Source organism: Trichosurus vulpecula, chromosome 7 (assembly GCF_011100635.1).
Source record: "Trichosurus vulpecula isolate mTriVul1 chromosome 7, mTriVul1.pri, whole genome shotgun sequence".
Taxonomy (NCBI): Eukaryota; Metazoa; Chordata; class Mammalia; order Diprotodontia; family Phalangeridae; genus Trichosurus; species Trichosurus vulpecula.
This window is the reverse complement of record NC_050579.1, coordinates 7,458,763-7,486,031: the sequence shown is the minus strand read 5'-3', so window position 1 is coordinate 7,486,031 and position 27,269 is coordinate 7,458,763. Positions and strand designations below refer to the sequence as shown.

At 54.4% G+C, this 27,269-nt stretch overlaps 1 protein-coding gene across 2 annotated transcripts in view; it reads left to right on the top strand.

The window, feature by feature from the left end:
- Positions 1 to 27,236, top strand: part of LOC118856962 (histone deacetylase 4-like) — a gene marked incomplete at its 3' end in the record, with an annotated part of 168,904 nt that extends 141,668 nt beyond the window's left edge. For both annotated transcript variants that reach the window (XM_036767542.1, XM_036767543.1), the window contains 5 exon segments: positions 983 to 1,103; positions 4,177 to 4,298; positions 18,930 to 19,061; positions 23,847 to 23,959; positions 27,124 to 27,236. In XM_036767542.1, the coding sequence (XP_036623437.1) occupies positions 983 to 1,103; positions 4,177 to 4,298; positions 18,930 to 19,061; positions 23,847 to 23,959; positions 27,124 to 27,236 (601 nt within the window).
- Positions 27,237 to 27,269: the final 33 nt, after the last annotated feature.

Here is a 27,269-nt window from a genome sequence, read left to right as displayed (position 1 = left end):
TCCTAAACTTTCCAATAGAACATTCTCTTGAGGCTTAGAAAGTATGGAAGCCTTTGCCCCATAGAACGTTTTTGGGCCTTCTGTAAACCAGTGAAACGATGTTTCCATCTTTGTGCCAGGGGCTCTGTGGTGCCCTCCTCTCCCCCTGCTCCCCTCTCCATCCCTCTTCTGCCACCCTCTCACTTCCCCGAGAGACCCTGGGATGGTGCCATCCCCATCCTGAGAGCCCAGCTCCCATTCCTCAGTCAGAGTCCGCACAGCCTCCCTCTTGCCCATTACCCTGAACCCCTTGGGCCATGTTCCTTGCTGGGCCCCACAATTAGGAAGGATCTGGCTGATCTGCCCACCAGAGAGGGGCCTCACCTGGAGGCCCAAAGCAGACAAGAAGCATTTATTAAGCTCCTACTGTGTGCTACACACTGTGCTCAGGGCTGAGGATACAAAGAAAGGCAAAAACCATCCCTGCCCTTGGGGACCTCCTAGTCTAAGGAGGGAGGCAGCCTACAAACAGTGGAGCACATCCAGCTGTAGCCAGTGTAGACAGATGGAAGCTCCTCTCCCGGGGTGTGTGTGGTGTATGTATGTGCATGTCTTTGTGTGTTTGTGTATGTGAATGTGTCTGTGTCTACGTGTCTGTATGTAGTGCATGTGTGTGTCTCTGCACACGTGTGTCTGTGGTATATTGTGTGTGTGCACACGCATGTGTGCTTTTATGCTGTGTGCCTATGAATTCTTCTTGAGTTTGGACCAAAGTCTTTCTTGCAGATGAGCCCCTCCCCCCATGTGGCCCTTGCTCTGGGGGTTTATTCAGGGGCCACTTTTCTGTAGGAACAGAAGGTAAAGAGGAGTCTTTGCAGTGATTCCATCTGCATTCTAAGGCGAGGTGCACAGCGATGTAACCCTGGAGGCCTCCCCTGCAGCCTCTTCCTGCCCTGCTCCCAGATGCCCTAGCAGCTGAGTCCCCCCCCCCGCCTTGTTTCAGGTGCCGTGGCCAGCACTGAAGTGAAGATGAAGCTTCAGGAGTTTGTCCTCAACAAGAAGAAGGCCCTGGCGCATCGCAATCTGAACCACTGCATCTCCAGTGACCCTCGCTACTGGTATGGGTAAGTGGGGACAGGGGGGCTCAGCACCATGGCCAGAGGTCTGGGGAGCCCTGAGTTGGGGAAGTGATGGGAAAAAGCCACAAGCTGCCTTCCCCCTTCTCCTCCCTCTCCTCTTCCTCCTCTCCCTCCTTCCCCTCCTCCTCTCTCTCCTCCTCCTTCTCTCCCTCCTCCCCCTCCTCCTTCCTCTTGGGAAGGGACCTGCCCAACCCTGCAGCCCCCAACCCCTACCCCGGGCTTCCCAACTCAGGCTGTTCTTGGAGCTTGGCCCAAGGCAGCATGAACCCGGGTCCCGGGGGCTGTCATTTTCTGTCTCCCTAGCACTTAGCACAGTGCTTGGCATATCGTAGGCACTCAGTAAATGTGGATCAATTGATTGCCCAGCTTGGCCAAGGGGCCCCACACCTCTGTGCTCATTCTTAATGGGTCTAAGCTCCCACTCCTGTGGGCAAAAGCAGCATCTCCGATCCTCACTCTGAGAAAATCAGGTGGGACAGCGAAGAAATCCCACGGGGCCTGACCGCCCTGGGCCCACAGCTGCCCACTTGCTCCAGGGAGTGGGAAAGCGGAGCGAGAGCCAGATTTCAGTGCAAGCAGAATGAAGGAGAGGAAAAGTAGGGGAGATATTGGGAGCCCAGGGACTTGGTGCATCAGCACCCTCCTCCCAGGATCCCATTTGTAAGCCCAGTGACTCTTGGCTGGTTCTGTTCGGCCTTGGACTCCCTGGAACCTGACTTTGGGGCCCCCCACCTTCTGGTCGGGGCCCCGAGCCCCACAGTGGTAAGAGAAAGCCTTCTGAGGTTTGCCAAGTACTTCACCTGTGTTGTCACATTTGATCGTCCAACAGTCCTGGTAGGCAGGTTTTCAGATGAAGAAACTGAGGCTGAGACAGGTCACATGCCATTCATAGGGTGTCTGAGGCAGGATTGGCCTCCAGGACTGTGGTCTCTGTGGTTACCTGCCTGCCTGCAGCTCTGTGGTGCAAGGCCAGCCAGAGATGGGCCGCTTGTCTGGTCTCTAAGGCTCAGTCCAGCCAAGGGCAGAGGCTCATCTCAGGGTGACCTTCAGGAAGATGAAACTTATGGTCACAGCAGCTTTGGAAGTCAGAGAGGGACTTCCACTCTGTACTAGTGGAGAGGGTGCCCACACTGGGAAGGCTGCAGACCCTTGGAGCTCTAGGAGCCATGAGAGCTGGGCAGGACAGAGGGCACAGGCCTGCTGGGGGACCGAGCCCTGCACCATGCACTGGGGAAACAACTCATCTGTGGTCACATGCATAGGACGTATTGGGAGCTGGGTGTGAATTCTGCTCTCCCCCAGCCCCAAATCCTGCTTAATTAAGGATGGTCAAGAGGGTCTATTCTGAGCCCTTTTCTCTGTCTTACAGAGGTCAGTGGAGACCCCAAGTGGGAACATGACTGCCTGAAAGCCACACCTGTGCTCAGGGGGCCAGGGCAGCTGCTTGATACAGCGGGCCTTCCCGTGGCCCTCTGTTCTGTAGGACCCCCTATGGAGGCAGATCTCCTGTGCAGGCTTTCTTTGGGTGAGAAAAGTGCACCCCAAAAGGGCTTAGCCAATGAGGGGAGAGAGAGAGAGGAGAGAGACAGAGACCCAGAGAGAGAGAGAGATTGGAGCAGGGGGATGGAGAGGAGAGAGACAGACAGACCCAGAGGGGGCATCCCTTGGCTGTGTCCATCAGACGGGAATGGAGCTTTGAACCTCTTGGTCAGGAGTGTCCTGCTTTGGCCACTCATTCACTTCCTATAAAGTAAGACATGGTAAAGGCCTTTCCTTTCCCAGCCTCAGTTTCCTTGTCTGTACAATGGGGTGGTAGATGGGATGAATTCTGAGCTTCCTCCTGCCCTATGGCGCTGGCCCCAAGGTAAAGCGCCCAGACTCCTGCTTCTGAGGCTCCTGTCAGGGCAGACCCGCTCCCTGAGGATGTGGGACCCCCACACAGGCTGCCTGTGGCAGACCCCGTCTGCCTGGGCACCCGCAGGTGGTTCAGGACTCCCCTGCTCCTTGGTCCCTGCAGGTGTGGGTGTTTGCCTGTTCAGATAAGTCATCTCCAGTGCACCATATGAGCAAATTGGCAAATTTGCTTTCGATCGTTAAGTAACTTGATTAGGTTCATCAAAATACATTTAAAATGCAAGCAGAAGCCAACCGTTGGCCCAGCCTCTGCAAGGTGCACGCACCTCCCGTCGCCTTCCTGCCCCCCAGAAGGCCCCTCCTCCCATCACCATCCTTAGAACACTGAAAGAGACCTGGAGCTGTCTTGTCCAGCACCCTCATCCCCTCATCTTATTGAAGAGGAAACAGGCATGGGGAGGCTGGCCCAGGGCCCACGGAGCCCCCTGCCCCAGCCCTTCTCCTCTCACCCAGTTTTCAGCTAGATGAGGGTCAGGGGTAGAAAGGAGAGTGCCATGGGGGATGGATGTTTCTATCTCTCTATCTGGTTTCTGTGGTGCTACGCACATCAGTTCTCGCAGGAACAAATGCAAATAGCTCCATCTGAGCCAGCCTGAGGGAGGATTCTGTCCTTCCTAACCCCCCTGCCCCCCCACCCCACCCCTGTCCCTTCTAGTCTCCCAAGGGAGCATCAGTCAGCTCCCCAGTGACTGCCCCTATGGAGCGCAGACCTGTAGGAAGCAGTGGCAGGCATCTGGTTTGGGGCCTGCCCTCCAGGAGCTTCCATTTCCCCCGAAGAAGCAATGTCCACCTAGTAAACATAAGGTGGGTCAGGGGGGCGCCAGCACTTGGGGGGCCCAGGAAAGGCTCCAGGAGGAGGGCGGTGCTTGCACTCACTCTGTAATAAAGAGATGGGTTCTTGGAGGCTGAGGCAAGAGGAGACGGCCCTCCCTCCATGAGGAATGGCCAGTGTGGAGGCAGAGGCCATTTGTCAACACGGGGCCCTTGACCGGGAACTGAGGCGTGAGTGGAGCTCTCTGAGCGCCAGAAATGGGCTCCATGACCTGGGGCTCACCCTCCGAGTCCGTCCCGAGCATTGTTGGTGACACGTCAGCCAGACCCTGCGGTAAGCTAAGTTTTTTTTTCCTCTTTTTCCCGTCTGCAGGAAAACTCAGCACAGCTCCCTGGACCAGAGCTCCCCCCCACAAAGTGGGGGCCCCGCGGCCTACAATCACCCTGTGCTGGGAATGTACGACTCCAAAGACGACTTTCCGCTTAGAAAAACAGGTCAGTGTCCTAAGCTTGGTGGCGCCTTGACTTCCAGAGATGGTGGACAGTGGGGGCTCCCGCCAGGTCAGGGGCAGGGTGAGAGGTGTCCCCGAGCGTCGAGACTGATCATGGAGTTGCCATGAGATGCCGCAGATAAACTTGGGCACAGCCCTCATCTTTCTTGTGGCCTGGCTCTGTGTTGCAGTGGAATGGAGGCTGGGGGCCGTGTGGTCTGATGCCTCCAACATACCTCCCTTGGAGCTGCATGCATGTGTGGAAGGACCGCAGAGGCCATCCAGCCCATCTCCCATCTTGCAGATGAGTGAGCTGAGGCCCAGAGATGCAGGGCCTGGCCCATGATCACACAGCTAGGAAGTAGGAGAGGCAAGCTTTGAACCCAGGTTCCCTGCTCCTGCCACCACATCTGATGGACTGACACAGGGAGAGTTAGAAGCGGCCTTCGAGGCTGGCCTCTCTCACTTTGAGATGTTGGTGCTGATGCCCCCAGGGGTTGAGGGGCTGGCCCAAGTGAGCCCACTGTGCTCCAGACACAAGCTAGGCACTTGGGGGAGACACTTGCAACAACTATGTGTGTCTGAGATACAGGATCAGCTGGGGACCATGCACAGAGAAGGCCTGAGAAGAATGATACGAGTGACCTTGTGGTTGGTCATTTAGTTGTGGCCAACTCCGTGACCCCATCTGGGCTTTTCTCGGTAAAGTTCCTGCAGTGGTCTGCCATGTCCTTCTCCGGCCCGTTTGACAGATGAGGAAACTGAGGCAAACAGGGTGAGGTGACTCGCCCAGGGCCACCCAGCTAGTGAGTGGGAGGTTGGCTTTGAATTCGGGCCTTCCTGACTGTGCGCCCAGTGCTGTGTGTACCCTGCTGCCTCCTAATGTTCCTGTGGCACCTACTGTGTGCCAGGCACTATTCTGACTGCTCTATAAATAGCATCCCGTTGGCACCTCCCCTTTGACAGGTGAGGACACTGAGGCAGGCAGGGACAGTGGCTGGCTCAGAAGGGCCTGAGGCAATGCCCACTGCTCTGGCCCCCCAGCTGCCCACTAGCCCAGAGGGGCAATTGGGAAACTGTTTCTATAGAAGATGGGGTTTGGAGGAAAGATGAGGAGGGAGAGAGTGCCAGTGCATGTGCCCCGAGTCAGGAGGTGGTGGGTCTTGGGGGAGGAGGCTGGAATGCCCATATCAGAGGAGGTGGGTGGGTGGAAGAAGCCTGGACAGGTAGGAGGAGGCCAGGTAGGGAAGGGCTTTGAAACAACAGAGAATTGTCTGGTCCTAGTGGTGATGGGAAGCCCATGGAGGTGGGGCAAATAGGGGGTGTCAGGGTCAGACTTGGGACCCCAGGCCCTGGGGTTCTAAGGGGCTGGGCAGAGGACCCCAGGGGATGGCTCACCAGCAGCCTTGGCAAAGCTGAGCGTACCCCCTCCCAGGAGATGCCATCTCCCCAAGCCCCCCTCCTCCCCTCCCCGCCCCCCCCCCCCGCTGCCTTTTTTGTTGCTAATAGCTCCCAGATTGGGAGACCTCCTGGTTCCCTGGTAAGTGTGAGCGCTGGGGCTTGTGAAATAGTTTTAAAAATAAAAAAGAGAAGAAGGGGAAGGAGGAGGTGGGGCAGGGTAGGGGCAAGTGGTCGGCTGTCCAGCCAGCTGCTCAGGGGCCAGGCCTCTCCTCCCCCAGCTGATGCAGCTTTTCTCAGAAGAAGCACGTGACCCAGACTTGAGTAAGCTCTCCGGAGCATTCCTGGAAAAGGCCTCCTTTGTGAGCCAGTGCCCAGGGCCCCCAGCTGTGGCCAGCTCGCTCTTTCCTGTGTGGTGGCCACTGGGCTTGTCTGGGAAGGCTTGCCCCCTTGGGCCAGGATGCCATCTTGCCCTCCCCTCCTCCTCAGACCCTCTAAGGGACCCATTTGTGTTTCTGTGGGAGAGGAGCCTCTGAGCCGAGAAGGAATGATTCAGGAAGCCACAGAGGGAAAGTTTATATTATCTATAAAGAAAGGGTTGGCCCTGCCGATGCTTGTGTAAACCCGGGTTCAAAGGGAATGTTTAAATTACTTAGAAGGCAGACTTTTCAAGCACCCTCAAGTGTTTAAGAAGTGTCTGTTTACAAATAGTTGGTGCTCCAGTTCTCAATCCTCACTTCCTAGAAGCCGGTCCCCCAGGATCTCCCCAAGGCAGGCCGTCATTCACTAGCTTCTGGTCAGAGGATGCTCTTGAAAGAAAGTCAGATGGTATTTGTGTAGTCAGTCTGCAAACATTTATTAATGGGAATCCGGTGCCAAAACTCAGGCCGTCCCTGCCCCGGGGAGCCTGAGGCCTTCCTGCACTCTGCTCCAGGAATCACCCCTTCCTTAATCCCGGTTGGCCTGGCTCACAGTGAATCTGAGTTAAGGAGGCTTTGTGGTGTCTTTTCCCCCTTCCTGGCCAAAGTGACTACGTGAATGAGATGACAGAAACTTGGGAGGCCCCGACCTCGGTCCCTGGGGTGACTTCAGCCTTCCCCCACCTTCAGCGAGCTCCTGCTCTGCTGGCACCGTCCCGGTGGATTTTCTTGTTCTCAAACACCCTGGTATGTGGGTCGTGCCATCACTCAGAAGCAGCAGTGACCTTTATTCTAGGAGGCTTTAAAGTTTGCCAGTGAAGCCACAGAGAGGTGATACAGTCCCATTTGACAGATGGGGAAACTGAGGTTCAGAGGCTACGTGGCTGGAGGGGATGGTGGAGCTACTGGCTTGTGGAGTCTAGATGTGCCTGATCTATGGCCACCATAGTTCATCTTCACAGATTCCGAGGGCTAAGGCCACCGGGGCCTCCTGGCCAACCCTCTCCTTTTATCGAAGGGAAAATTGAGACCCAGAAAGATTCTGGTTCCCCCCACCCCTGCCCTGGGACATTGAGCTGGCAGGGCTGAGACTAGACCCCTAGGTTTCCACTGTCCCAACAGCCAAGTGGGGATGCCCCAAGGCCACTGGGAGTGAGAAGCCCAAGGTTTCATGACGTCTTTGGGCATTTAGAACTCCTTGGGTCCAAAGCCCTAATGGACACATGATCCCCCTCTATCAACTCTGCTGGAATCCTGCCAGTGAAGGGGACCAGGAGCTTACTTCATCTGGGGTCTGAGCTAATTACGAGCACCTTCTTCCTCATTGGGAGCTGCAATCTTCCCCTCTGTAACCTCTCCCTGCTGCCTCTTCCCTCTGGAGACATTGAATTGTTCCTGTCCCTTGCCTGGGTCCAATCTCCAGCCACCTTCCCCTTCCCCTCCCACTCCCCACTCCCTCGGGCCCCGGGCTTGTCTTCAGTTCCTTAGACACTAACCCATCAAGGCTGGTCCCCATCCTCACCCTTCGGGACACACATGCACTATAAAACTGAATAGCACTGCGGACATGTGTAGTCTGACCAGATCCGGGCAGTGGGAAATGAGGCCTTCCTTGTGGATACTACACCTCCATTCTGTTACTTAAGGGAGCAACAGTGGTGGGGAGGGGAAAAAGGGGGAGGGTGTCAAGGGCGATTTGCAAACCTTGCCGTCCACTAAAATCACCAGTTCTCTAGTTTTGGGTTTCCCATGTCTGCTGCTGTCCTTTCACAGACCTCTACACGAACAGTTTATTTGTTTAAACTTAATTTATTTCCAAATGAAGATTGACCTTCTCTGTCTCCCCGCCCCCAACAGAGAAAACAAAAATAAAATCAGAACTTGTTTCAAAGGTGTGTTGTCCTGAGGGTCAAACCCCTGCCTTGGCCACATCCCAAACCTGCCTGCCTCAGTCTGCCCTCGATCCATGGGAGATGGGCAGCACACTTCCTCATCAGGTTTCAGGAGGCGTAACTTGGCTGGTCCTTGCACTGGCCTGCCAAGCTCTCCGTCCCTACGACCTTGTTGTTACTGAATAAATTGTTCTCCTGGTTCTGCTGCTCAGCATGCTCTGCTTCCGTTCACACGGATCCCCTCAGGTTTCTTTGAAAGGTGCTTCCTTCGCTTTTTTTACTGCACTGTAGCAGTTCATGCCATCCGTATACCATAACTTGCTCATGTGTCCCCCAGGTGATGGGCATCTCCTCCATTTTCAATTCTTGGCCACCACAAAAAGAGCTGCTTAAAATAGTTTGGGCCGTATGGGTCCTTTTCCTCTTTCTTTGATCTCTTTGAAGTAAAGACCTAGTGGTAGTAGAGATGGATCAGAGGGTGGGCACCATTTAATAGCTCCAAATTGCTTCCCAGAATAGCTGGACCAGTTCATGGCACCACCGAGTCGTCAGTAGACCTGTTTTCTCCAGCCCCACCACCATTTGTCTTTTTTTTTGGGGAGGGGGGTCAACATTGCCAGCATGAGTGTATGAGGTAGAATCCCAGAGTTTTTCTAGTCGCATTTCCTTAGCTAGTAGTGATTTAGAGCATTTTGTTTCCCATATGAGTACTAGTAATTTGGATTTCTTCTTCTGAAAACTTCCCATTTATATCTTTTAACCATTTATCAATTGGGGAGTGGCTCTCATTATAAATTTGAATCAGTTGCCTATATATCTTAGAATTGAGGCATTCGTCGGAGTAACTCTCAGCAAAGTTTTTTTTCCCACTTACCTGCTTTTGAATTGTTCATTTTTTGACCCTAAGTGAAGGACTTTACATTTATCCTTCACGGTAGTCTTAAATTGACATAGATTTATTCCATCGTTTCAGTTGATTCTCATTGCTGTTCAAAGATCGTATCACATGCGGCGGATTAGGTATCCCGTCCAGTTTTGTGTTAACCATCATCTCCATCCAGTTGTTGGATCTTGGATTTCAGGCTGGAAGGGCACTCGAGGCCCTCCAGTCCTGCCCCCTCATTTTACAGATGAGGAAACGGAGGCAAAGTGGCATAACTTGCCCAGGGTCACACAGCTAGGGAATGTCTAAGGCAGAATCTGAACTCTGATGCCCAATTCAGTAGCTGGCTGTGTAGACTTCAGACAGAGAATGTCAAAAACTCTCTTGGAAATCACATTGTTCTTTTTCTGTCCCTTTCTCTTTGCTTGACTAGTCAATGACTGTATTTTCCAAATTTTGTACTTTTGGCCACAAAAAAAGATCCCATCCCCTTCCTGCTGCCTTTACTTGTACAGTCTTATTTGCCTCAGGTTCAGGGCGTATGCTGGTGTGTCCCCAGGGCCATCCTCCCAGATGTCCTGTGCTCACAGGCTGCCTCGGGTCCCATCGTGTACGCTTCCTTCTTGTCCCTCAGTACTGGACCGAGAGGAGCGGCGCTTCCCACCTTGTTTGCTCTGAGCTCAAATGGGGCCGGAGTTCATCTGCTGCTTTCTCCCGGCCCGGCCCTATCAGTACTGTACAACAAGTGATGTCCCCGCCTTCCAGGGCAAGCAGAATGGGGGAGAGTTGTGTAAGGTGAATGCGAAATGCATCCCTTGCTTCCACTTGATTGGGTGGTCTGTGGGGAGTCTCCATGGCCATATCATTTCTTTCGCTCCCCAGAGGTCTCTTCGCCCCAGAGACAGACTCAACTTTGAATTTTTATGAGTTTTTATAAGTGGTGTGTGTGTGAGTGTATGTGTGTGTGTGTGCGCGCATGATAGCGCTTGGAAGATAGCCAGTAGTTTTGACATCACCCACCACATCCTCTTCTAGGGTGTCTTTCTGGGGGGAATTTTCCCCATAAAATGGGTTAATCCCCAGCTAACTAGAAACTAGAGCACTTCATTTCTAGCTGCAGATGCACCATTTCATGTCTTTCAAAAAGTCGCCCACAAGTTATCTTGGGGACCCTGGAGTCTGGGCAGGGTCCCTCGACAAGAGGCCCCGTCTCAGAACCCAGAAGGCTATCTGCCGTCAGATCACCATCCCTTTCTCATGAACGTCCCCTCATGAACAGCATCCCTTTTGTATGGTTTGCTAATCATTGAAATCTGAAGGATGCAGAGAGTGGGGAGCGGTAGAGAGCAGAGCTGGGTCCGTCCCCAAATCTGGTTCACAGGCCCAGCAGCAGCTTCTGGGGAATGAGCAAGGCTGGACCCTGCAGAGCTTAGGGCTGGACAGATGCCTCTGGGCTCCATCTTGAGCCCCACCCTTTCCCTGACCTTTCATGAGTCTGGTCACTAATCAGTAGCATACAGGGTTAGTCTATGAGGTTAGCGCGAATGTTCAGTGATGGGTTGATTGCTTCCCAAAGCAGTGGCTGGACCTTGTCTCTGGAGTGACCTAAAGGAGCCCCCCAGCACCGATGCTCTGACATGTCCCTTCTGGCTTCTGCCATGGGGGGAGCTGTCTTCCCTTCTTACTCGCTGGACCCCGCAGCTGTAGGAGCTTTGTGGCTGATTAGCCTCAGCCTTGACCCAGGGCTAGGTGGGTGGGGCCCCTGTCCTGGACTCTGGCTGGGTTAGGGAGCGGCTTTCTTTCCAATCTAATTTAGTGCCTTCCAGTTTGGAGGGTACTGTGGGCCTTTCACATCCATCCCTGTTCCCCCAGGGAGGCTGGAGCTAGACAGTAGGCCCTCTTGGTGAGTTGGGGGAGGCCTCAGAACCCACAGTCTCTGCCTCCCAGTCCCATGCTGCTACCATGACTGTAGACAGAACCTTTCTTCTCACCCAGATTCTCTCACTCATCCTCTGAGAGCCAAGGGCAAGGAGTGTGTATGGGGATGGGGAGGGAAGGAGGAGACCCAAGCCCATGTATTTGGCCATAGCAAGGGCTCCCCCAGGGTCTTCCCATCCCGGTCTGCATGGGCGCATCTCCAGAGGTGCCAGGTGCTGACTTGGTATCAAGACACTGTGAGTGACCATCCCCCTCCCAAGGATTCCCAAAGGGGAACCCCTGAAGACCTCACAAGGCCCAGCAGCCTCACTCCGGGGGGAGGCTGGGCCACACTTCTCTGCAGAGGAGGCCAACAGAGCTGCTAGAAGCCACACGCAGGATTGGCCACAGCTGGTGTATCAGAGGCAGGACTCGAACCCAGGCCCATCTTGCTAGAAGGCAGTTTGGGGGTCGGGGGTCAGGAAACACTTCATGCAGAAGGTAGGGCTGGGGCTGCCTTTGGAAGAGAATATCTGAGTCTCATGAAGAGAGGCTGCCCCCTCACCCCAGGGCATCGTCATCATGAAGAATCACTGCCTTCTCCTGCCATAGGCAAGTCACAGTGTCTCTGGGCCTGTTTCCTCATCTGAAAAAAAGGGACCGCTTGATCTCCGAGCTCCCTTTGAGCTTGAGATCCTGTGGTTGTTCTTTTTCAACAAAGATCCAGTGTCCGGAGGTGCGCTGCAGTGTAGCTCAGAGCCGGGGAATGGGGATCGGCCCAGAGAGGCAGCCTGTCCTGATGGTCAGAGGCAGGGCTAGCGTACAGAGCACCTGCCTCAGGGTGCCTCCGACCCTCCCTGGCTGCCAGACAGGGGCTTCCTTGGAGGAGGGTCTGCACCCACTCCCAGCTTCAGAGCCCCAGGCCCAGATGAGGCCATGTCACTGGCTCCCACCCTTCCTTCCAGACGTAGTAACGGCTGACCTAGTGACAGCGTCTGCTGGGTGGCAGGCACTGGGCTCGGCACCTTAGGGTTACTGTCTAAACTGATCCTCACAGGGGCAAGGAAACTGAAGCAAACAGGTTATATGACTTGCCTGGGGTCATACAGCTAGTAAGGTCAGATTTGAAGTCAGGTCTTCCTGGCCCCTGTTCTATCTGCTTTGCCGCCTTGTCCGATTACTGGGCAAATGTTATCTGTTGCCCTTCACTTCCTGTCACTCCCCAAACTCAGCCCTTGGTCTCCCGCCTCCCTGTGTTTGCCCAGCCTCTGTCTCCTGCCTGGAATGCCCCCCTCCCTCCACCTCAGCTCTGGCTCTACCCTCCTCCAGTTTGCGTGTGTCCCTCTGTCTGCCTGCCTGTCCTAGGTCTCTCGGGAGCAGGGATATCTCCCGCTGCTAGCATGACTCTGATTCCAAGGGCTGAATCTTGCTGTTTGTTGAATTTAAGTGAATCAGGAGGTTCTGAGGGATCCCGCCTAGCAATAGTCTAGTTGAGCCCCTTTGTATCGCTGATCAGAAATGGGAGTCCCCGGGATCTGTCCAAGGACCCACGAGGCAGAGCCTGGATTGTAGGAGGGGCTCCTGACCGCCAGGCCTAAGCTTTTGCTGTGACGAGGGTACGTGGCTGCATGGAGCATCGTGTCCTCCACCACGGCCGCAGCTCCTTGTCAGATGGAGCCACCTGGGCTTTGCTTTTTCCTGTCCACTTTGATCTTTCCAGCCCGATGATGGTTCCATCACATTTTTCAATCAAATGTTTCTATTAAATTATGGTTTCCCGTGTTCTTGTAAAAGCATGGGAGGATCATAAGTCGTGAAATAGAGTTCCAGAAAGTCACTGAGCTTTTCTCCGGCCTCACCCAGATTCCGTATTCGTCTAGCCTGGGCTTCGGTGTGGCCCAGATGGCTCGACACCCTGGCTAATGAGGAAGTGCGATACGGTGACTGGTCAAGGGCCAAGGTGCTTAGGGAAGAAATGAAGCCTTAGTGCTCTGCTGAGGATCAGGGCTTGGGGAGGCTCACTCGGAGCATGGTTTTATGGTCAGCATTGCTTATCGAGAGCAGAGCAGGCAAGCACTCCAATGGGACGTGGGAGAGCCATGGGGGAAAGGGCTCCCTCCCCACATTTCCTGATCAGTGACATTGGGATCCAGAGGAGCCCCCACATACATCTTTCTGTTTCTCAAGATGCAAATGAATGTGGCAGCCCAGAAGCTCATGACCAGGGGCCAGAGGGGAGTCAAGAAGTTTGGGGCGGGCTGGGGAGCGTGAAATAATCCTGAGACAACCAGGTGGATATGGCCAGAGTGCATCTGGGAAGTGCTGAAGATGTCTCCTTGAGTGGGGGCTGTGGAAGTGGAGACGGGGGATAAGAGAGACGTCATGAAGGTAGACATGGTAGTGTTTGGCAGTGGATGGATAAGGGAGGTGAGTGTGGACATGGAGGCTTCAGGCCTGGGTGACTGGGAAGATGATAGCACCCTCAGCAGTGGAGAGAAGCTCACGAGAAGGAAGGGTTGAGGCAGAAAGCCAAGGAGCGGGTACTGTGCTTGAGTCCAAAGATGATTCTTCCCTTCAGGGGACAGAAGGCTAACCTTTGGATGAGCTGTAGGAAGAGAGGTCACTACGGGATCTTTCACGTGGGAGAAGGACACAGAAATCCCAGGCTGCTTCTCTTGGGCCCAGGAACGGTCCTTGCCAATGCTTGTGGAATTGAATGGGCAGACCCCCACACCCTTGTACTGTTCACATCCCTCCCAACACCAAATAGGCACTTTCTTGTGGAATTCAGTTGGATTCCTCGTCTGACCCGTCATCCTTCTGCCACTTATGAACGAAGAGACCGAGAGCTTTGTCCGTGCCGAGGTGTCCATTGACCATTAATATCTACTTCAAAGGATCCTCAGGAGAGGCCTCCATGGTCCCCCTGCCCTGGGGGCACTCTGATCTCCACCCACCAGACTCCTTGTGTGTAAAGTAAAGGTGCTGAGGTCCCTGACAGCTCTAGGGAGCTCTAGGATCCTGAGTCATTTTGTGAGGGAGTCGATAAGTGAACCATGAATCAGTTATTTGTAAGTGCCGGCTCTGCAGCAGGCACTTTTTGGTGGGGCCCCCCGGATCGCAGGGTTGTTACAGGGTTCCCATGAGATGTGATGCGTGTGGAGCGTTATACTGTCAGCCTCGATTTCTCATTGACTTGGCTGCTTTTGAGGACAACCACATCCAGTCTGCCCCAAGTCCTTGAGCTGATGAAGACAAAGCAGCCTCCTGTCCGAAAAAGAACATTGGGCCTGGAGTCCAAGGGCCTGGGTCCAAGTGCAGGCCCTGCTGCCGATTTCTTTTGGGCCCACGGCTGACTCACTTGCCATCTTTAGACCTTCCCATAATATCATGAGAGCCTTGGTCGAGGTGACGGGTCGGCTTTCCTCCCAACGTGGCCTAAGCAGTTGGTCTGATAGTGTGGATTTTAGGCTTTGATTCAGTCCATCCTGGCCACCAGCCCCTGGGCACCCTGGGGGATTGGGGCACTCTTTATTTGGAGAGCCTCAAGAATTCCGCTGTTATGTCAGATCCTGGAGAAGGATGGCCACTGGGGCTGGGGCCTTGGAGAAGATGACGGAGCCCGGGCAGGACTTAGGTTCAGGCTTTGTCTCCCCAGTCTTAAGCCAAGAAGGCAGCTTGGAGCTCTTCAGCTAATACTCCCTTGATAGCAAAGACAAGCAGAAGCAGCATCCAGGGAGAAGCTGGGGGCTCAGAAAGTCACCCAGCACCTACCTCCCCCTACTAAGTACAGGCCAGGTACACACATCAACAACTGCTTTTATTGAGAGCTCCAAGGTGAGCACGGTGGCGTGTGTCTGTGTGTCTGTGTCTCTGTGTGGGTGCAGGTGTGTCTGTGTCTATTGTGTGTGTATCTCTGTGTGGGTGTCTGTATGTTTGTGTCTGTTTGTGTCTCTGTGTGTGTCAGCCAGCTTGTTTGATTTTCGTAACAGTGACCGACTTACTGCCTTCCTGTCCATGCTATTTCACCCCGTTTTACAGATGAGGAAGATAAAGCTGAGGCAGGGTTAGGAGCCATGGGGAGGGTAACACAGCTGGTGTGTGTCTCGGGATGAACCACTCCCTGTCCTCAAGGAAAAGGGAGGAGGCGATGGCAGCAAACCTGGCTGAGCACTTCGTCTGTGACCGGCAGCCCCAGGAGGTCCAGGGACTGCTCTCCAGGAGCTCATGGTCTAATGGGGGACCACACACAAGTGACTCAGTACAGACAGGGTACATGGAGGGTCATCTCAGCGGGGAAGGCACAGAAAATGAACACCCCAGGCCCAGATGACACCCCCAAGGCCCAGAGGTCACCCCAGATCCAGAGGACAGCCCAAGGCCTGAAGAACACCCCAAGGCCTGGAGGATACTCAGGCCCAGAGGAACCCCTCCCTCCCCCCAGGACAGCCAGGCCTGGAGGACAGCAGCCCAAAACTGCAGAGCTGGAAGAGGGAGCTGTGGCCAAGTCGGTCTGATGCAGCTAGGCAGGAATCAGGAGCATCTGAGGGGAGGGCAGAGTTGTGTGTGCTGGGTCTGAACTCTCTGTGTTCTACCCAAACCCATCTTGGGAGGCTCAGGGGGTGGGGGAGGGCTCTGTCCTCCCCAGCTGCCCTCTGCACGTCCAGTTCCTAACATCACAAGCCCATTATCTTGTCTGGCTCCAGGAGCTCAGCTGCCCTTCTGTCCCTGCCAGAGGATCTGTGCTGATGCTTGGGTTCTCCCATCACCCCCATTTCACGATGTGTCCCTGCCCTTCTTTATAACAGTCAAAGGCGTTGGGCGGCACCAGCTGAGCGGGCGGCCCAGTATGACAGCGAATGCACTGGGCTGCTCCATCCTCCCCCAGCCCTGTCAGCTCTGCATCACGGCCAAGCTCGGTCACTGTGAGAGGTGCTGGGGTCGGGGGTGGGGGGGGCAGGTATAGACAGAAACCAGGCTGTCCTCCCTTGTCCTCAACGGTTTGAAGTTCTACCGATGAGGAAGAGCTCCTAACACTGGCACAGATGAGTGAAGACAAAGTGTTGGCAGAACTGTCCAAGGCCTTCCAAGAGGAAAAGGAGGTAGACGGGCAGGTCTCAAAAGGCATCTGCTAGTCAGTCAGTCATCAAGCATCTATTAAGCACCCGCTGTACGCCAGGCACTATGCTCAGCCCTGGGAATGCAGAGAGACAAAGCCCTGATCCTTGTTCTCGAGGCGCTCCCCACCCCCCATCCAGTGAGGAGAACAACCTGTCGGTAACCATACCTGCCAGATGCACGTGAGAAGGTCATGTCGGGAAGGTGTCCACCTTTGGAGAGACTGAAGCTGAAGCCTGAAGGAACCAGGAGGCAGGGAGCCCCTGGGGATGCTGGGATTCAGTAACAGTGACAGTGAGAAAGAAGCTCCCCCAGACCAGGGCTCCCACCCCTGCAGAGAGATGGGTAAGGGGGGATGGCCACAGAGGGGCCCCTCTGGTCGGCTGGCTGCGAAGGGGAGCCGTATGACAGATTGGAAAGGGTCATCGGTGCCAGGCTGCAGATTTGTATGCCATCTTAAGGGCGATGGGAGTCACTGAACATCTTTGAGAGAGGGCCTCAGCTTTCAGGTCAAGGAAGGTCCGCCCCGGCCCCTTCCCCAAGGGAACGCTGTTCACTTCGGGCGTTGGGTGTAGAGAAGCTGCCAAAAGGATGCATGTAGTCCAGTCCCAGGCCTGTGTCTTTTCCAGTCTTCACCGGGATCTCTGTTATTCACTGACTTGGTCTCTTAATAGTCATCCACCGAATTTTTAATCCTTTTCTGCTCAATGGCACCACCTTCCCCCACCCCAGCTAATTCATTAGTGATTAAGCACACACTCTATTTAAGTGGTGATGGGGTAGAGAAGCTTCCAAGAGGAACCTTTTCAGGGGAGAGTGAGTTCATTGGCTGAAGGGACTCCCGAGATGGAAATGCCCTCTCCCAATACAGATTGGCCCTCCTCTGTCTCCAACGTCTTGGAGAGTTTCTGGGGCCAGAGAGTGGTCAAGACGCTTTCCCAGGGGAGCACAGCAGCGTGTGTCCGAGCCTCCTGGCGGCAGGGCCATCTCTCTGTCCACTCCCTCCCAGCCCCACCGTTGCTCAGTCAGTAAAATGAGCCAGTGTTCCATCTGGCCCCCCTTGGCTCTTCAGAATCACCGCCCCATCCCAGAAAGCCTTTGCGTGGCTCTGTGTCTAACCCGCCCTGTGGAAGTCCTGGATTGGCGGGGGGGGCAGGAATGCCAACTCTTCTGGACTGAGAAGCCTCTCAGCAGAGACCCTCAGGCTGAGGCATTTTTCCAGGAGCTGCTGACGAAGCCTCTTCCGACTCAGATTCTGGAATGAGAAGCAGTGGTTTAAAGAGTCTGCCTCATGGTGGCCTGGGCCTCCGTTGAATTTGCCTGGGGGGTCCAGGGTTCCTTCTGATGCAGGAGGGAAAGTTCAGCTCCCCCACCCTCCCCTGGGAGGCCGGCCCACATCGTCCAGGTTCTGTCCCAGCAAAAAACAGGCAAATAATGATCCAGGTACCGCAGACATTCCTGTAGCGCTTGACTCGTCATGGCCCTGGGAGGCAGAGGCTTTCGTTGTACCCATCCTACATATGACAAGACTGGGGCTAAAAGAAATGAAGAGACTTGCCTAGAATCACACAGTGGTTAAGTGTCTGAGTCATGATCCAAACTCTCCCCAAGGCCAAGTCAGAAAGGTGGTGGCCGCTTACCTGCAGGCCCCTGGGAGAATGTGGCTGTACCATGGTGGCCCAGAGGTAGAAGTTAGCACTCCTGTGTTTGACTCCACATGTCCAGGGGCTTGTGAGTGCCCCAGCGAGCAAGCCACCTTGGAAAGGGGCTTTCTAGTCATTCAGGGCTCGTTCCCCACCCCCCACTCAAGCCCCCAGTGTCCTCAGGCTAGGGCTGGCTGGGCCTTGCTTAGGCAGCTTTCCAAGAGGCAGAGTGAGCACCTCCAAGGGGAGTATCTTTCTGATTTTACTGATGCCCTGGGGAAGCCCCAAGGGCCGAGAAGATCCCTGAATGGTATCCCCTGGGTGAGGGGGCCCAACATATCTTAGGATCCAGTGACTGTAGGTCAGGAGCCTACACTGTGCTGGGCACGGTGCCCGCTTCTGTGGGTACAGAAATAAAAACAGACCCTGCTCTTGCCCTCAGAGGATATGAGACAAGAGGTACAACATGGGCCTGATCACTGGAAAGCGCTCTCAGAAAGTTTGAGGGGGAAGAGGGGGCTTTCTGCTGGGAGGATTAGCTTCCCAACAGCTGCAGCCACTGAACTGAGTGTTAAAAGGAAGAAGTGAGGAGTGTGCTCCATGCACATGGCTTCTGGGACCTTCCCTGGAGAGTAAGAGGGGCCTAGAGGCTACCCTGGCCACAGGCAAGAAAACAGAGGCCCGAGGTCCCACGGGCAGGGAGGTTCTGAACCAGGGTTCCAGATCAGGGCTTCTGTGGACTAGGCTTTTTTTGATTTGACGTGTGGAATGTCACTCCCTTGGTGTTGGGAGTCTCCTGTGGCTTAGGGAAACGTGGGGAGACCGTAGTGGTGAATGTTTGGTAAGCAGGAGTAACATGTGAGGCTGAATTAGCAAGGACTCTGAGTTTAGTAGGGATGAGCAAGGCCAGGAAAGCTGGCCCCTTCCTCTTGCAGGGCCCTCCCTCATGGGCCCAGCAGCCACACCCAGCATCAGTCAGCTTTTAGGCTCTTGTTTCCAGTCCATTTGGTAAAGTGTGACAGCAGCAGCATTATTGTGATGGTCCACACATGCACACACACAGATGTGCACACACACATACACACATGCACACACACGCACACGCACACCCCTCTGTGCTCACCAAAGTGCTGCCAAAGACATCCCACCATTTCCATTTGTTACCCTTGGCTGATGGATGGGGCCGATAGCGCTCGATACCACATCCCGAGCGAATGCTTTCGTTCACACTCCAGGGGAATGCGTCCGTGTTAAGCTAATATTTATCCAATGTATATCTTTGAAAAAGATAATACTGCGAATGAACTGCTCTTGAAGCCCTCTGGGTTTTTCCGGCCCTAACGCCGACTTCTCTTCTCTGCGCAGCATCCGAACCCAACCTGAAGTTACGGTCGCGGCTAAAGCAGAAGGTGGCCGAGAGACGGAGCAGCCCCCTGTTGCGCAGGAAAGACGGCCCGGTGGTGACCGCTCTTAAAAAGCGTCCGTTGGACGTCACAGGTAGGTTCGAGGGCTCGCACCCGTCCTGCCACACTGCTTGTGACGCTGAGGAAGGCCCCCTCCCCCTTTTGGCTTCTCTCCGCCTTAGCCACGCTTCGGTCCTTGGCTTTGTTTAAGATAAAGGCGGGAAGAGGCAGAGCCAGGATGAGCTGAGCCCAGACCTCACTTCTCCGCCAGGGGTGGGTGACCACAGGCAACCTTCTGGACTGGGACTGAGCCACCTCCCGGGCTGGGACTGAGCCGCCTCGGGAGAGGGAGTGGCAGCTTCTTCTTGCTTCCCTAGAACCAGGTGAATGGCCCAGGTGAAATCAAGCTGAATAAAGGGCCCAGATCTCCTTGTCGGAGACCCTCCTGTGGACCGCTGGACGTGGGGGGAGCCGGGAGACCCGGCTTTGGGGCACCTGTGTGCAGCTGCCCTGGCTGCTGGTCACTCTCCCAGCCCAAATGCGAAAGCGGCTGGGCAGCAGGCTGACCGGGGCTGGCCCTGGCCGGTGACACGAGGCCTTTGCAGGGACGTGGGGCTCGAGCCCCTGGACGGCCTTGAGTCAGCCTTGCTGAGAGAGGTGCCGCGATTACCAGGGACGGCAACTGGAGTCTAGACCTCTTGGTCTTGAGCGCCATCTAGAGGCTGTAGGCACAAAGCACAGGGAAGCCGAGCCCAAGGTTCCTGACCTTCTCTTGTCCAGAAGGGAGCTGGGGATGGGACAGGATAGGGTCCCGAAAAATTGGCCGGAGAAGAGGTCTGGCTTCCAGTGGCCTTCTAGCTGATCACCTCTTTCCAAGAAAAAGGTTTTGTCAAACATCCTTATAAGAGGGCAGCCACCTCAGACCCCACTAGCCCTGGACTGAGGACCTGGGTTCAAATCTCAGTGGTATCATCTCGGGCAGGTCCTTTCGCCACTCCAGGCCTTCCTGTTCTCATCTGTAGAATGAGAAGTCAGACAAGATGGCCTCTGGCGTTATCCCTAAGCCTTAGAGAGCCTGCCCCTGGGGTGGGGCATGGTGCATAGAGCATGGCCTTCAGAGTCAGCCAGAGCAACCTGGGTTCAGATCCTGCTGCATTACCCTCTGGACCAACCTCAGCTTCCTCATCTGTTAATCCCATAGTTTCCCTGCGGTGAACAGAACTGGAGCTCATTTGGCCCATTTATAATCTGGTATGAATGTGTCTAACGCATCATCCTCTGGCTCCTGGGCGCCTTGTGTGAGAAGACTTCTGCCGTTTCCCCAAACATTTTGGAGGCTGTGCTGACCGTGGTCACGCCTAGGTGCAGAAGACAGCTGTTGGAACCACACACTTTGAGAGGCCAGACCGGCGCCTGAAGCCATTCCCAGGACAGTGCTCCTATTCTGTCACTGTTAAATGGCACCAGACCCATAATGCGTCTTGGCCTCGATGAGTGAGAGCCAAGGCCAGAAAGAGCAGCTCCCCAAAGGAGCCGAGACCTGGAGGGCGAGGAGTTCTTGGATTGAAGACAGAGGAGCCCCCTCCATGGTGCCCTTCAAGCCAAGGCAGAATTCAGCAAGGCAGGTATTTTGTGAAGGGCTCCCTTGTTAGGCCCAAGCCTGGCCCAGGATTCTGTGCATCTGGCCCATGATTATCAAGAGGCTGCTGAGACTGCCATGAAGCATTCCAAACAAGAGACTTGGAGGAAGAGAGGCCGGGCTGCTCAGCAAGATGGTGGGAGGCCACAGGGCCTTGAAGGCCAAGGGGCATTCCATGCTGCACAGTAGGTCATCAGGAGAGGTGCCTGGGCAGGAGAATAACATGCCTTCTATGAATAAGGAGAGTGGAATATGGGGGACATTCGCAGGGAGAGGCTGGAGGATGCTGCAGCATGTTAGGGAGGAAGGAGGTGAGGACTGGGGTTGGGATGGACTGAGGGGCTGGCCTCCGGGAGGAAGGCTTGGCGGCCCCTGGCAGATGACTGTGTCCAGAGCTGAAAGGGATGGGACTCCGGCAGCCGAGAAGAGTGGAGACCTCTCCAGAGTTAGGGAAGCTGGTGGGGGGAGGGGAGTGGGGAGGCATGTACACATGTACATGTGCATGTCTGTGTACATGTGTGTGCATGTGTATGTGTGTATAAAGAGGGCATTGGGCCAGGGCAGGGGGATGGCTTGTGTGTGTGTGTGTATATAAAGGGGCTGTTGGACTGCGGCAGGGGGATGGCTTGTGTGTGGGCAGAGGTGAATTAGGGCAGATTCAAAGCAAGGATCCAGCAGCAAACAGGACATTGTGGAGGCAGCTCTGCCTGTGCCAGCCCCCTCACCTCTCAGTGCTCCAAGAAACTCTTATAAGACCCTTGAGACACAAAGAAGATCCCAGCCTCCAGTGGGAGAGGAGGTTCCCCCACATCCGTAAAGTCACAGATCTCATCCCAATCCTTGTCCCTACTTGCTTTAGTAAATTCCCAGCTAACAGGGTCTCCTGTCTGCATACAGCGTGTCTACAGCCGATGCTGTGAGGTGCCAGGCTGCCAATCTCAGCATCCCACAGTGCAGCATTCACTTCACAAGTCCTCCCTGCCTTGGCCAGAGGTGTGAGGAGGGCTCTGGGGCTGGTCAGCTACAGCATGCAGCCTGTGCCCCCGGGAGGCTTTTGGGGGTCCATGACAGCAGCTCAGACTTCACAAGATGAGCAGACCAAAAAAAAAGGGCCCTTGGAAGTCTTGAGGAGGGCCATGGATTCTTACTTTCCCAGGATTCTCTTTGGCCCAAAGCCTCTTCTTCAGCGACTGGTATTTTTTAGTCTGAGTGCAACCCTCAGTGTTTCTGGAGAAATACAGTCAAGTCCTTCCCTCCTTGGCCTCCAAGAAAGTGGCCTCCTTTCCTCTGATCAGGCCACAGTCTGGGCTGCTCCCCAAGGCCCCAGAGAGTCTAGAAAGACTTGGTCCCCTGGGATGCAGGAGCCAGAAGGGTTTCTGGGCTGAGTTCCTTGCTGAGGCTTCCTCGGTAGGGGTTTAGTGTGTGGGTTGGGCTCTGAGGCACCTTGTGTCTGTGGATACTGAACACCTTGATCTTTAAACAGTCAGCTCCTGGTAAGAAGGGCCAAGCTGATCCCTGGGGAACGTCCACCTGGGCAATTCCTCCCACTCCTTCTGTCCGCTCTGGCCCCGCCACATTCTTCCCCAACTTTTCTGAAGGCTTGACTCGGCCACATGCTTTGTTTTTGTTCGCTTGGTTTGGTTTGGTTTTGAAGTCATGCAAAATATTTCTGTATCAGCCATGTTGTAAAAAAAAGAAAAGAAAAGAAAAAGGAAAAAGAAAAAGAAAAAGAAAAGGAACCAAAGAAAGTACAAAGAATTTTCCTTGAGTTTGCATTCAGGATCCATGAGTTCTTTCTCTGGAGGCGGAGAGCATTTTTCATCATGAGTCCTTTGGGATTGTCTTGGACCGTTGTATTGCTGAGAACAGCTCAGTCATTCACAGTTGATCATTGTTACAATGTTGCTGTTTCTGTGTACAGTGTTCTCCTGGTTCTGCTCTCCTCACTCAGCATCAGTTCATCTAAGTCTTTCCAGGCTTTTCTGAAGTCCGCCTGCTCGTCATTTCTTGTAGCACGATAGCGTTCCATTGCATTCATATGTCACAACTTTTTTGGCCAGCCTCCAGTTGATGGGCATCCCCTCGATTTCTGATTCTTGGCCACCACAGAAAGAGGTGCTAGAAACATTTTTGTACCCATGGCTCCTTTCCCTTTTCTCTGATCTCAATAGAGGTATTGCTGCTGAACGTAAACTTTGGAACTAACTTCCAGGCACCTTCAGATGCCCCTCCCTCCAGGCCTTTCTTAACCCCCTTCCCAGGCATCGGCACTCCCCCTCCTGAATTTCCTTTGTGTACATTTGGTATTGATTGATCTGTGTGTGTGCCCAATGAAGGCGGAGACTGGTTGTGTCTGTGCCTGGTGTATCAATGGTTTCCTAATAAATGCTGGCTGAGATGGGTTGACTTGGATCAAATTGAATTGGAATGCCTCCAAGACCATCTGTGGGGCTCAGTCTAGAAGGCCCATGGGTGCTTTGGCCTTTCCCTGAAGGCTGTGTGTCTTGTAGTCGGCCGTTTACACGCCAGAGAAATGACTGGGCCGCGGACCTTACTGTGTTGGCTAGCGCTCTTCTCTTCATCTCAGCCCCAGCTTAGGAACACAGAAGAAGGTGATACGGACCAGTCTGCACCGCTTCTTCTATGGCCTTGATTTCTTTTGACTGGTTAACTCTAAGTGAACAGTTGACTTCCCCCGATCAGAGAATATTTTTGTATGGCATGAAAACTCTGTGCCTGTATGTGTGTGCGTGTGTGTGCGTGTGTATGTGTGACATGCGCCTGTGTGTTCCCAGAGGGTTGGTAAATCAGTCACGAGGCTGCGTCTTCATGTTCAGCACTGTGTTGGGGGATGGCCCTGGTGTGGGGCTGGAGAAGGCAGAGACAAGAAGCCGGGTCCGCTCCATCATCAGTTTTAATAGAGGGTCGAGGCTCATTGGGAATTGAGAGTTCCTGGTGCCCTAGGAAGGCCTTCCTGTCATTCAGGTGTTTCCAAGTGGGAGTTTGAAAACCGATTCAAATTGGTTCAACCCCTTCCTCAGGAGGCCACAGGGGCTGACTTTGAAGTAAAGGAACAGGGATTCCTGATGGTGTCAGACCTAAGTCTTAGGGGTTTAAAGTGGTGGCCTCCGCCTCGGGCTCTGCTTGGGTGGTTCTCCATAGAAGACTGGGTGGGATCCAGGCCCTTCCTCCTCCTCTAGGCCGTGGGGGCCTCCCTCTAACGCTTCTGCTCTGTCCTAGACTCCGCATGCAGCAGCGCCCCAGGATCAGGACCCAGCTCCCCCAACAATAGCTCCAACAACATTAGTGCCGAGAACGGACTCGCCGGCTCTGTTGCCAGCCTCCAGGCAGAGGTCAGTGCCATCTCGCTGTTTCTTGGCAGGGGAGCCCAGTCAGTTCTGGGGCTTTCCCTGGGAGGTTCCCATGGGCACGGAGCCTTCAGAGCCACGAAGAACAAGCTCAGTACCAGGGAAGAAGAAAAAAGGGTCTTTTAGCAAACACACCCATCCCAGGCTCACTGCTTCCTTGTGCCCTTTAACCACATACTTTTTCTTTAAAAAAACAAAACTGAATACATGCTTGAAATGAAGGCTGGGCCAGCCAATGAGAACATGTGTCTGCTCAGGACTAGGCTTTAGGTCTGCATGAGACCCTCTTCTTTACGGAGGGGGAAATCGAAGGGACTTTGGCGGCCATCTGGCTCCTGCACCCACTTTACCAATGCGAAGACTGAGGCCTGGAGGACACTGGGATGTGGAGTCACAGGCCTAGGGTCACTCCTGGCTTTGCTGCTCATGCCCTAGCTGACCTCAGTCCAGTCTCTTCCACTCCTCTGAGGCTTGAGAGAGAGAGGACTCTCCTGTGCACCACAAAACTGCACCTAGCCGTCCCATGGCCTTACTGCAGGGGCCCCAGGCCGCTGGCAGACAGCAGTGGTCCTGTTTTCTCACCAGCCTTCTCCCCCGCCCCTGCCTTTTTTTCCTTTTCCTTCATCCTCATTGGCCCTCTTCTTTTTCTTCATCATCCTTTCCTCCTCCTCCTCTCCCTCCTCCTTTTCCTCTCCCTCCTCCTTCTCCTCTTCCACCTCTTATTTATTCTTTCCCCGGGGCCACACAACTTTCAAAGGCCTCTCTCCTGCCTTGTTCCACCCAGTCTCCCCAGCGCCCTGTAAGGTAGGTAGGGGGTACTCTGGGATCCCCACTTTAGGAGGGACTGCCAAGTTTTAGAGATGTTGTGACTTATCCAGGGTCATATGACCAGTGAGGGGTACCCTGGGTACGTCCAGACCCTGAAGAGAGCCTTGCCTGGTGAGTACTCAGCACATTTCCTAGCCAGCTGATTAATTAATTGTGTATAGCTGTGTGACCTTGGGCAAGTCACTTAACCCCAAATGCCCTACCTTCCCCCCTCTAAAAAAAATTAATTGTGTGGTTTGCCCAAGTTTTATGGAGCAGGATCTGGATTGACCATTCACAGGAGTCATCAGTACTGCCTGGGTGCCAAGCCTTGGCCTGGGCCCATCCCTAGGACCCCCTCTGGGGTATCCTTGGGAAGTGTCCATCCAACCTAGGCTTGCATACCTCCCATGATGGGGAACTCACCACCCCCAAGACATCCCATGCCACTTAACACACCTCTCCTTGTGTCCTTCCTCCTACGTTACCCTATAACCTCTAAGATGATCATTTCTGTCCAAGAGAGATACTCAGGAGGCTTTTTGAAACCAAACAAAGACACTCCCAAGTATAGTGACGCCCCTCCCAGGCTCCTCTTAGGAAGGTGACCAGCCCAGAAGATTCTGGGCCCCTGTGGGAGGGAGGGCTCTTGGCTTAGAAAGCGGGAGAAGCGAGGGCCCCCAGTCCAGGAGCAGGTGGGGCTGGAAGGAGCCTCTGCCTCAGGACTGACGTGCTTCTTTTAGGAAGAAGGCGCGTGAGCCTCACAAACATTCCCGACACGAAGCACTGCTGTTCCCAGGTCGCAGGGGCTGGTTTCCCTGTAATGGGAAGTCACGCCGCTTAATTGGCTCAACTCAGCCTCGCTCTTTATGGATCATTTTACTGGGTTTGTTTTCCTTTGAGCAGAAACTTCTGCCTAGGAAATTGCCTTTCAAAACATCGTGCTAAGCATCCCGACCAATTGTGTGTGTGTGCAAATCAGGAGATATTTAGGGCAATTTCTCAGGGTTAGAATACACCGTGCCTCTCTGCAGAAGGAATGAAAAATAGCATTTTCCATTCTGTTCTCCCAGTGTGGGGGTGAACACCTAGAAGGGGTGGAGATTCGAACATCGGAGGAGATTCAGACATATGTAGAGAAGGGCCAGCAGAAGGACTTTACACAGTGGGGACCAATGTCAGCGGGCCGTCAGCCCTATTAGATCCAGTGATTTGGACAGAACCTTCTGCCCTAGAAATGAAGTGAATGGCACCCGAATGGTGGATGCATCCAGAGAGGGCTCCCATCCTTGGCCCTCCCAGCTGAGAACATTTGCACCCAGGGCTGTTTTCTGTATTTCTGTGTGAGCTCTGTTAGCCAGCCATCGGTGTCCTGGAACCTCAGGCGCATTTCTGTGCCCTCCCCACAGCCCACAGATCATTGACAAAGGATAGATTTGAGCCCCTGTGAGACCCAGGCTGCCTTGTGCAACGTCAGAAGCACCAGGGAAAGGCCTCCAGCTGAGGAGAAGGGGGAAGGGGCTTTCCCTGTCCTTTGGAAATGGATGTTGTGTGAATGATGCATCCATCGACCATTGAGAATATTTGGAATTGGCCGTGGGGTCAGAGGAACATCCCCGTGCTCCCCTCAGGTGGCCTGGGCCAGTCATGCCTTTCTCACTTTCATGCAGAATTTCTAAATAAAAAAGTTGTTTAAATTGATCAGCTCCTAGTCAACAAGCGTATTGGCCACCTCTGTGTTGGCAGCTACCTTGGGGGCATCCCTGGCCAGGGAACATTTACAAGCTCCTCTCTGTGCCCCTGGTCCCGCCCTCTGGGTCTGAGCCTTCCTCCAGGTGACAGCCCCTTCCCTCCTTGGAGATGCTGTCATACCCCCTGCCCCAGCCTGCACATCATCCAGACACAGGAAGGCTTGGTTGTAATCACATCTTGGTCACTTGCCCGCTGGGTGTCCCTGGGCAATTCCCTTCCCTATTCCCAGCCTCAGTTTCCTCATCGGTAAAGTGGGGGGAGCCCCAGAACCTGCCTTACCAGGTTGTCAGATGTGAATCCACCTTGCAGGGAGTCCTTGTTGTATTGGTGGATCCTTGATTTCGGGGGTGGCGGGGTATGATCCTCGCCTGGAGCCTTTTCTGATTCCGAGGCAGAGACCCACCCAGGCAGACACTCAGGGGCCCGAGTCGGCCTTCTGGGAAATCGGCTGCTTTGGTCCTTGGCAGGGGGTCAATTGTTTGGTAACTGACCCCTGTGCCCTTTCCCAAAGGCTGAGCGCACTTGGAGCGTCCTGGGCTGGGTTCAGGTCCGGCCGTGCCTCTGATGCCTACCTTCTGTGCCTTTTGCAGACCAACCTGGCTCATCGACTGGTGGCCCGCGAAGGCTCTGTGACGCAACTGCCCCTCTACACATCACCCTCCCTGCCCAACATTACGCTAGGCCTGCCTGCCACCGGCCCTTCGAGCGTAAGGACTGCCGGGTCTGGGGGCGGGGG